Source organism: Diachasma alloeum, unplaced genomic scaffold (assembly GCF_001412515.2).
Source record: "Diachasma alloeum isolate Michigan unplaced genomic scaffold, Dall2.0 Dall_scaffold_00501, whole genome shotgun sequence".
NCBI lineage: Eukaryota > Metazoa > Arthropoda > Insecta > Hymenoptera > Braconidae > Diachasma > Diachasma alloeum.
The window spans coordinates 147,578-157,820 of NW_021680633.1; the positions used below are offsets into that span (position 1 = coordinate 147,578).

Here is a 10,243-nt window from a genome sequence, read left to right on the forward strand (position 1 = left end):
TTTCGTATCTGCCCATCAATTTATTGGCTAAAATATTTCCTCCTCAACATCATTAAAGGACAGTTTTGTTTACTCTTAATTCAGTAGTTGGAGAATCTCTACTGGTTGATTATTATTCTGTCCCAAATCATATTTCAATGGTGGGAAGGGTGCCGAAATTTGAGGTAAAACATTTTGTTTGTTGATCGCGCAAACCAGGTTAGAATGCCTGTTTTTGATGAGAAATGTCAAAAGAACTTTTTTCTGCCTGATGACATCCTTCTCAAAAAAGATCTTTTTATTGAATCCAATATAATATCTCATTACCGCGAAAAATTATCGAATAATTGGTGGTGAAATGATACCCTCCGAAAACAGAATAAGTTGAAAAAATTTAATCCGAGAATGAATTGTTCTTGAGATAAAAATGTCACTGATTTTTTGGGCCAATTAAATTTTCTATAGAAAAAGTCCGTTTGAAATTGTCGTTCCATTATCACTGATCGGGAATATTTGAAAATGAATGAACCTTCGCAAATTTAAGGAATATTTGGGGCATAAGATAATGTGCGACTAAATGGCAAGAGACTTACAGTGATCAGATGTAATTTATATGAAATTATATTGATTTTTCCACTCATTTTGGTTATTCATTGGAATAGTGACATGCCAACCACTTCACAAGATTACCAGCAATGAAACTACATTGCAAATCGAACGGAATCAAATGGATTTTGATGATTAGTCATTTATAGACTAGAATTATTATGTTTCAATTTCAGTGCAGCCTCTCACTATATATGACACATTGAATCAATCGTTTTGAAATATGTATTCACGAAAGTGGCATTCACTAATGCACAAAGCAGGGAAAATAGAATCAAAGAGGTCGAATTTTAGGAATGATTTTTCAATTTCTATCTTTTTATTTTTATTTTTTACCCTATGCAGAAGAAGTTTGAATTGGTTCAGCACAGTAACACATATCGTTCAGATATTTGTCGAGGCAAGTGAATCTGAAGGCTAAATCAGAAGAATAAATGGGAGTAAATCAAGATCAATTGGGATCACTGGCCTCCTCCCCTAAGCGTCTATAATGTTAATACTATTGTCCGATAATTTTAGTAAAGATCAATCTATTTTGGGTCATTCATTATAATTTACTCCACGTTCCTGAGGAATTTTCCCATTGCCTCGATCATATCTTCCATTGCAATGATTCACTTCAAGACCAGACGTTCTCGGAAACCGGAGGCAGCTCTCTTACAGGTTCATAGGCGGCGTCTAGAACCCATGGAAGAAGCTGCACGTCGTAAACGACAACAAGTACAGTCAGACTTCTGTCGTGTGGTCCCGGTTGATCTGAATATCCCTTCTACATCTGTGAACGATAATATTCCCAGGGCAGTCGACTCTCGGCGAAATAGCTCTGCTTATCCCAGTACGAATGGGACGAGAAATTTTTTGTTAATTCCACCAATTCCTCCAGCGATGAAGCATCTCTCACGTCACATGAAAACCGTGACGTGAATCCTCCCCCCCAAGCCAATATTGAGAAGGTTGAGAATCGGATCGTGCATGATCATGCATGATCCGATTCTCAACCTCCATAATGTCGCTAAAAATTCGACGGTAGATTTCCGTGAGGATTTAAGAAGAGTATGTGTAGGCACAAAAATGAATCATATCCACATTAACGCAGTTCTGGGAGTAATCCGCACACATGGATGTTTATACCACATGCCTAAAAATGTTCGAGCGTTATTGGAGGCAGCTCGAACATCCACCCCCTTAGATCTCATCGCTGGAGGTAAATATCTTAATTTGGGTATTAAACCCGCTCTCATAGCAACTTTTGAAACAACCCCCCCTGAATTAATTCCAAATCATTTACTGATTGACTTCAGGACTGATGGTGCTTCGTTGGATAGTCAATCGAAAATAAATATGTGGCCTATACAACTCAGAATTGCCGATATTCCCAGGTCCAAACCAGAAGTAGTCGGAATTTGGCAAAGCATGGAGGACTCCAAGCCGAATAACTCGGAAGAATTTTTCAGGCTTTTCATAGACGAATTTCTATCAATGTTTGATGATGGTGGTTTCCAGTGGAGAAATCAGATAACAACCGTGGAGATAAGATGTTTTATTGCGGATTTGTCGGGTCGCGCCTTCTCACTCGGTCATGTTAATCACAAGGAATGATTCCCGTGTTCAAAATGTTGGGTTGTAGGAGAATGTCCCCGTCATGGTGTTACAATTTTCCGTGGTATTAACCACCCCCGTCGTACGGATGAAGAATATGCTAATCAAGTCGATGGGGAATATCACAAAGATTGGCCTAGTCCTCTGCTCTGTCTTCCCATGAGCCTTGTCACGCAGACGGTTTTCGATTATATGCACGTCGTTTGCTTGTGTACTATGCAAAAAATTTATGCTTCAATGATTGACGGTAAATATGCTCATCGCCTCAAACTCTCGCCACATTCTATCCAAATACTCTCCACTCGTCTTAAACAAATAAGCTCCTTCTGTCCATCAGACTTCGCACGGAAACCCCAAAGAATGGAAAAATCCGGGAGTTTCCAAGCTACCGAAAATCGTCAAATTCTCCTATACAATGGTCCAGCTTTCTTCTACGGTATCATGAGTGAAGATCAATATTTCCATTTCCTGCTTCTATATACCGCCATTCGTATTTTTGTCAGCTTGAATCTCTCTGAAGCTCATTTACAATTTGCAGAGAGGGTGATAGAAATTTTCATCAGTACAGCCAAAGAAATTTATAGCGCTGAGTTCCTCTCATATATAATTCACGCATAGTTGCACCTCATAGAGGATGTCCGAAGGTTTGGACCGCTTGATACTTTCTCCATGTTCCCGTACGAGAATAATATGAGTATTTTCCGATACTCCTGTCAAAAACTCGACCAGCATCTACAACAAATCGTGAATAGAAGAGCTGAAAGAAAAGCAGCAGGTATTGACAGTTCGCCGATCCCTCCACCAACAATTCAGCCAGGGCGACGATGGCAAGAGAATCTGCCCGCTTCGTTTCCAAGAAACTGTATTCAGTACTCTTCTGTTGACTACAAGTCCATTCATATCTCTATAAATAATCGAGATAATACAAAAATGTTGCAAGATTTATCTATCTGTATTATTCAGAACATTATAAACATCAATGGCGATTATAAATTCCTCGTTCAGCGATTCCAAAATGTAAATGATTTATTCAATGTGGGTTGGCCTTCTTCATCCACTGGAGTATTCCGTTGTTCTTTATTGCAGGATGGGACTTCTGTTGTCGATGTACACTTCATAAAGGCCAAGTGTTTTCGAATGCCATACTGGCACTCTGAGGGTCATCACGACCCTATTCCTGACGTATTCATAGTAGCTACCATCCTGTGGTCAGATAATTAATTGTCTGATTATTTCTTAGAGTCATACTGCTTTTTTATTAATTTTTTTCAGATGAATCCGTTACCTCGGGGAAGAGCAAGGGGGAGAAGAGAAGGAAGAGGTGGAGCAGGAAGATGTGAAGCAGGGAGAGGCAGAGGATGAGGAGCAAACTCTGGAGTTAGAGGAAGAGGCAAAGGACATGCTCATAAAGAAGTAGGTGCTGTAGATGGAGACGTCGCTTTAGCCCACATGCGCAAAGAGGTATCAGGCCTTCGAGTGTTGCAACCCGAAAATACTCCTTCTTCTGGATTTACATCTATAGCTGTGCCAGCAAAATCAGCGATGAATAAAGTGCAAGCTTCTTCAGAATCATCCTTGAATAATGGCACCCCATAGAACACCCCAAACCAAACATTCGAGCCCGCAGACTCGTTCAACACATCAGAAATCTGTCCCCATAGTGAAAAGTATACAAGAAATTCCCCCGTTCCCGAAACTGCATCCGATCACAGTGCGAGGGGCAAAAACTTCATCTACACCCAGACAACATCCCTTTCAAGTTGAAGACCTGAATTTCTCCAATTTTCCTACTACATCCACAACACTAGCTCCTTCGACATCTCCCATGAACACGTCCACTTCAGCTCCAGTCCCTAAGAAACCTCTACCAAAGCAGAATGTCCCATTACCACCATCAGTACAAGTGCTTTCTACGCGCGAGGAAGAGGCGCTCGTTCCACCTCCACCCCCAAACGCACCTGTTGCTATGATGAAGAAAATTAAAGCTCAATCTACCGTCGAAGCGACTCCTAGCCAGAAAGGGCCCGTTGACTCATCGTTAAGCGCCCGCACACCTCGTTCTACGAAAACGAATATCCAACCACGAGATTTCCTTCAAGGGATGCCTACGAGCAAGAATGAGGCCCTCGACTCATTGTCAGTCGACCAGACACTTTCTTCAAAGAAGAAAGCATCACTTTCTCTACCTAAGGTGATCCCCAAGCACCAGAGCAAAGCCGCATCGTTAACACCAAAATCACCTAATCCACAGAAAAAAATGGTTAACTCATCTTCAGTCACAGTAGGTCCTATTCTGGGAGATAAAAGCATAAAACAAACACCAGTAACTCCTGTTCCCCAAAAAAGTATCGAGAAGCCACCTTTGGTTCCAGCGACTCCACCTCAGGACAGTTCAACATCAAACAAACATGCAACCCCTCAACAAATCCCATCACTTACCGGTGTAAATTCTCGCATATTCTCCCCCACGCCACGTGATGAGACAGTCACATTGACAATGCTACAGGGCTTACTTATGTAAGTATTATGTGAGTCTGTTTGTACTAATATTTCAATATTATTGCATCAATTGGCTCTCATTTTTTAGGGACCTCTTGGAGGGTCAGCATCGAGTGGAGAGGAAGACCGAGTAAGTTTTACAGCCATATGATGAATCATCCGTGATATAACTGTCTCATTTTTTTAGAGAAGTCTTGGAGAGTCAACAGCGACTGGAGAGGATGACCAAGTAAGTTTTACAGCCATATGACGACTGATCCACAGCATAACTATTCACATTCACTGGTTTACAGCTCCAATTCTAACGACATCAAACGTCTTCAACAGCAGTTGACTCGTAGTACCGACAATCGTCCTGACTGTCTGCCTTTTCGAACAGTGGAAGACTTCAGAGCTTTCTAGCTGGTCGATGATACCAGTTATAATGATGTTAGTATTTCATTTCTCATATAAATATTTCCTACAATCATTTGCTGAAGATGAATCCATCTCTCCAAGTGTTGCGTGGAAGGGCAAGCATGAAGGTCAACTTTCGGTGGAATCGAGCAAATTCGCAAAAGCATGTAAAGGTCTGTTACCATAATCCAGTAGCTAGATAATAGTTTACACTATTTAATTCTTGATTCGGTTCTTGATTACATTTCTATATATGTGGGAAATAGTACCATACCCTCACAGATCAGACAAGAATCGCTACAAATTGTTTTTATAAAATTTGAGTAGTAATGTAGAGATTGTCAAAAATTAGATGTCAAAGTTCACTTCAGTTAATTCGTACAACCTCTCAACTACTTTCATCCTGTCACCATTGCCATAATTATATTGCATGATTCCCATTTCAGAGGCAATGGGAATGAGTTCGAGATTCGCAGTCCCTTTGGCTGATGAATTCCGCGATGTCATGGAAAAAGAGTTGAAATCCATGAAAACAAGGAAGTGGCGTAAAGTTCACAAACGGAGAAGAGAGGAGGAGGAGGAGGAGGATTATGGGAATATTCAACAAGAAGTCCAACGTCGTAGGATTGATTCAGATGCAAATAATAAAGATAACATTCAGGAAATAGACCCAGACGCCAGGAGTGAATATTCTGGACCACAGAACAGGAAGACGAAGAACCGGAGAACGAAGAACAGGAAAACGAATCGATACGAGACGACGAAGACGCAGATGACGCGGATCAAGATCGCAGTGAGCCAGGAGAAGAGGTCATTGAGGGATTGTGTCTTATGGAAGAAGACTTGTACGACGCTTGAGCTTTTCATTCATTTACCAATAGTTGTTGAAATGTGTTAGTGCTTTGATTTTTTTTTCTGGGATTTCGATAGAATTCGTGATTTATTACTGTACACTGATTGGATTTTGCGCACTTCATTGTATTCAATTTGTTTATACTCTATTTCAGCGTATACCGGTTTTGGGGAGTGAAGGTAATGGTTGCACTCCACAGGAACGGGCGTGGGTTGGAGCCCTTTCTATTAAAAAAACCTCAATAAATAATACTCTCCATTCTTTCTTACAGAGTGGAACACTTTGAAATATGAAAGTGTGTGTCGTTGTATCCTGTGTGACAGAGGGTTGGTTGAAACTCATTTCGCCTCAATAAATCAAATATCAATGTTTTTAAGTTGTGTTTCAGTATGCAAAAGTCCAGAGAAGCTGAGGTAATTAATCTGCGTTGATTGGATCCTTCTTATGTTATCTGCGAAATTGTTCGTCTTTACGGCATATACTACGCTGGTGCTATTCAATGTTGCAGCCACAATTTATTCATTATTATTTTATTCATGGGAATTTTACGGATCACTCACGATATGTGATATTCCTACTCATACATCAATCGAGTAATTTCAGTCTGTTTATACTATGATGAATCAATAAATTGAATACATTTTATTTATTGAAACACTTGGAATTATTTGTATATAAATGCACTGAATATATATTAATAATTAATGAATAGAGGGTACGGGAGGACCAAAATCGTACTGGTACGGTAGATTTTTCCGTACCAGTACAATACCTGTACAATGTACGTACACAGTGCATGTACGGCAATGTACTGGTACACTACTAGCACGGAACCAGTACTGCGTACCCACCATAATTAAAAGTCTATGGTACGGGGCCGCCACAGAAGCCGTACGGCGTACCAGTACGGTGTACTGGTAAGGTACGGTCACAGTACGCACGTACGGGACCAGTACGATACCGCCACCTATCAGTACGCCGTGCGCTCACAGTACCTGTACCGTACCGGATTTTGGCTTACTGGGTATACAATTCTAACTTGAAAACTCTTCTTTACCCCAAAAACCATACTCTGTGGCGTCACTACCGGATGGCGCTCCTTTCGCATTCTCATTTGACAATTTTTCCGTTTGACAATTTTTTCTTACGTCCACTTCTCTGCTTGGGAAAGAGTCCACATGGTGAATAAAAATGTACTTACCATGTTCCTCGTGTGGGCCCTCGGCGATGGTCTCCACCAACTCTCTCGATCGTTGCAGATGTTCTTGGGGATGTCGTCGCAGTGGCTGCTCAGGTCCAACTCTCTCGTAAAACTGCGTTTAACCGGCGGATGTTCTCAGCTGGGTGGTGCGACCGGCACGCCGCCTAGCTGCCGCTGGGGCGGGCTCATGTAAACGAGCACGTGGGGATTTCGATTCAAATGGGTTTTAGACTTATTTAGGCATTTCGCCGTTAATTATACTTTTTATGAATTAACCCAAGGGGTTTTTATCCATAATGACTGAACGTTAGTTATCTGGAGGTTCGGAAAGGGGGAATTAAGGCAGTTGTTCGCCTTTTTCCTCGCGAATGCACTTTACACCTGAGTGAGTGCACTTTTTCGCTGCTGTCACTCTCCCGGGAGTCATCCTGGAGTCACCGTGAACAAATGTAAAGAGAGAATAGCCCATATCGATCCATGCAGACGAGTGGGCTGTGTTCATCCACATCGCCTTCCAGCTGCCCTGGTGAATCCAATGATTCCACGAAGCGCCTTAGCCAGGGAGCGTGAGTATTTGACCTCAACCTCTGTAATCAGCAGCCTGCACTCAACTAGATCAGCGAGATCTCACCGGGAAGCTCGGTTTATCGGCTCTGAACCATGGTGGATCGTCGTCCCTCTCAGGATCCGCGAGATTTCAATAAGAAAAATATAACTAGGAAAATACAATTTACTGTAAATTTGTCCTCAACCGTAAAACCGAAAATTAATCCCCTAAAATCCGAAATAAACCAGAAAAATAACTGAAACTAAGAGAGAACAAAAACTTTAATATTACTTGCACCGGAGATTTTACTTTTTATTCGTTTTTAATGTATAACGAGACGTGAATTTAATTATTTATTGAAATTGAACGTTGTTTTCCCCGCGAGGCCCTTCCTGATGTTCTTGGAGGCCGGTTTCTGCGAGGTGGGGCTGGAGCTAAAGGGGTGTTGCATCGCCCTTCGGTAGGGGTGCGAACTTTTTGGGGTTAAAGAAATCGCGACTCTCTCTCAGAAAAGATCAAAATAATTTCACACTTACCTACTCACTCTTAGGATTTACTTAATTCTACGACGAAGTTGTGTACAGGTGGCGGAATTCTCGAAAATTCCGTCACAAGTCGATTTCAGCCTTATTCATCGTTCTGCTTGCATACGNGTCAGAAGGAGTTAGGATTGAACCTTTCTCCCTCCCTCGACACTGTGACAATCAGCATTGAATAATTGAAAATAATAGCAATCAGATCGATGATCGGACTTAGATTTGAAGATCAACTCAAGTACTTGACTATTGAGTTTTCGCAGTGTATGTCCTTAACGGAAAATGTTTGTAAATAATGAAGGTACACTGTTCAAAATTTTCCCGTGAAAATGCCGGTAATAGTCTTGCAAATTTGTAATAACTAACATTGCAACAGAAATTTCAATAAATTTTGTTAATGAAAATTTATAATTTCATCGAGAAATTCATAGGAACTGGAGATTCCAGTTTAGTTATTTCAGGGAAATTGATGAAAAATCAGAAAAATTTAGAGAAATCTCCCCTTGAATTCCAGATTCCTCTGAATTTTCCGAGAATTCCTTCAAAATTTCCTTGTATTCTAAGAATTTCAAAACAATTGTCTGAAAATTCAAAAGAATATCGCAGTGAATATTCGCAGTCAAAAAATGGAACTTGACTTAAATTTTTCGAAACATTTGAAATTCCATTGACTGTTTCTCCTGAAATCGAATTCAATTTTTTTTCCGGAAAATTCAACAACATTTTTTCAATAGTCTATGAAAAGAATACAAAATATCAAATTATTTTATTTTTGACTGGGAATGACTTCGATTTGAAAAGTTTTTTCGACTGTTTACTCGCTAAACTGTAATTAACAAGAACGTTATTGATAAGTTGCACCCCCATTTGGCATAAAATGTAAAAAAAAATACTTTTAAAATTTAAAGGTAAACATTTTTCATTTGAACCATTATTCCCTATCTTTACCGACTTTGCTGCTAAATATATCAAAACGCGAAGATACCATCCACAAGGGCTAACTAATAGCATGCTTCACATGCTAAAAAACTTTTAAAACGAAACATGTGTATTTTCACATCTGAAACAATTTTTCATGAAAATTTTTTGTCCCATTAATAACCGTCTCCGTGATATCATCGTATAAACAATGAAGTAGTGATAAACAAATAGACCCTACCACAACGTGCAACAGTCGCCTTCGGATTTGGATTCAGAACCATCAACAACATAAATTTCAATGATAAAATTTACTGGACCGCGTAATGCATATAAAAATATGGTTAGAGGTATGCACTAGCTGATTTGAAATCAGTCCCATCCCGATGCCAAAAATGTCAGAAGCTTGTAGGATTCTGTATTTGGTTGTCAGTGCGTCGCTAATATTTGGCATGCCAATCCCAAGCCGGGGTTTGACTGGTTCAACTGCATTGGAAATTGTTGTGTGGAAGATTCCCTGCATGCAAAGGTAGATGTCGAATTAAAAAAAAAATCGCTCCCACGATATTAATCTAGATAACTAGACTGCTCCTTTTTTAACCGATAATATTAAAACTGCTGAGATATTATATGTGATAAAACTATGCAAATTCCTTTTGAACAAATAAATGAATACACGGGGGATTCATCGAGAACATGTTAATTTGGGCCATAGTAGCCCTAGTGGAAAAACATAAGGTGGAGTCTTAACATGCCTGATCAGAATTTCGGATCGGACTTGATCAGTTTCTGATCGAGACCTGGACAGAATTTCCACTCGGGAGGTTACAGCCACTTCAACATAGGCCTAACAATCGGCCTTATCATTGCATCGTTTCCATCATTCGTTGCGAGTGTCTAGAACTGGCTATTACCTTAAAGTTTTTCGTCAGAGTTTACTAATTTATAGAATTACCACGAAAATAGCGTTTCAACATATATCCAATACTTCATTTGATAATCCAGCCGTGAATTGCAGATGTACAGTATATTGAAAGTTGATGTCTTTTCTTTTCTCCATTTAGCAGAACCCTTACAAATCCTGACATTGCATGCATACTATCAGAAGA

At 40.1% G+C, this 10,243-nt stretch overlaps 1 protein-coding gene across 1 annotated transcript; it reads left to right on the plus strand.

Moving 5' to 3' along the window:
* Positions 1-3,766: 3,766 nt before the first annotated feature.
* LOC107042681 (mucin-5AC-like) lies at positions 3,767-5,085 on the plus strand. Its single transcript, XM_015263829.1, has 4 exons — positions 3,767-4,701; positions 4,772-4,813; positions 4,871-4,912; positions 4,977-5,085. Exons 1-4 carry the CDS (start codon positions 3,767-3,769, stop codon positions 5,083-5,085), a joined length of 1,128 nt encoding a protein of 375 aa, XP_015119315.1.
* The last annotated feature ends 5,158 nt before the right edge of the window (positions 5,086-10,243 follow it).

What these genes read in the sequence shown, in the direction of transcription:
- LOC107042681 (XM_015263829.1), top strand. Translation starts at nt 3,767, where the DNA reads ATGGCACCCCATAGAACACCCCAAACCAAACATTCGAGCCCGCAGACT. An exon ending in CGAGTGGAGAGGAAGACCGA is followed by an intron (nt 4,814 to 4,870) that starts GTAAGTTTTACA and finishes TCATTTTTTTAG; the next exon opens with AGAAGTCTTGGAGAGTCAAC. An exon ending in CGACTGGAGAGGATGACCAA is followed by an intron (nt 4,913 to 4,976) that starts GTAAGTTTTACA and finishes ACTGGTTTACAG; the next exon opens with CTCCAATTCTAACGACATCA.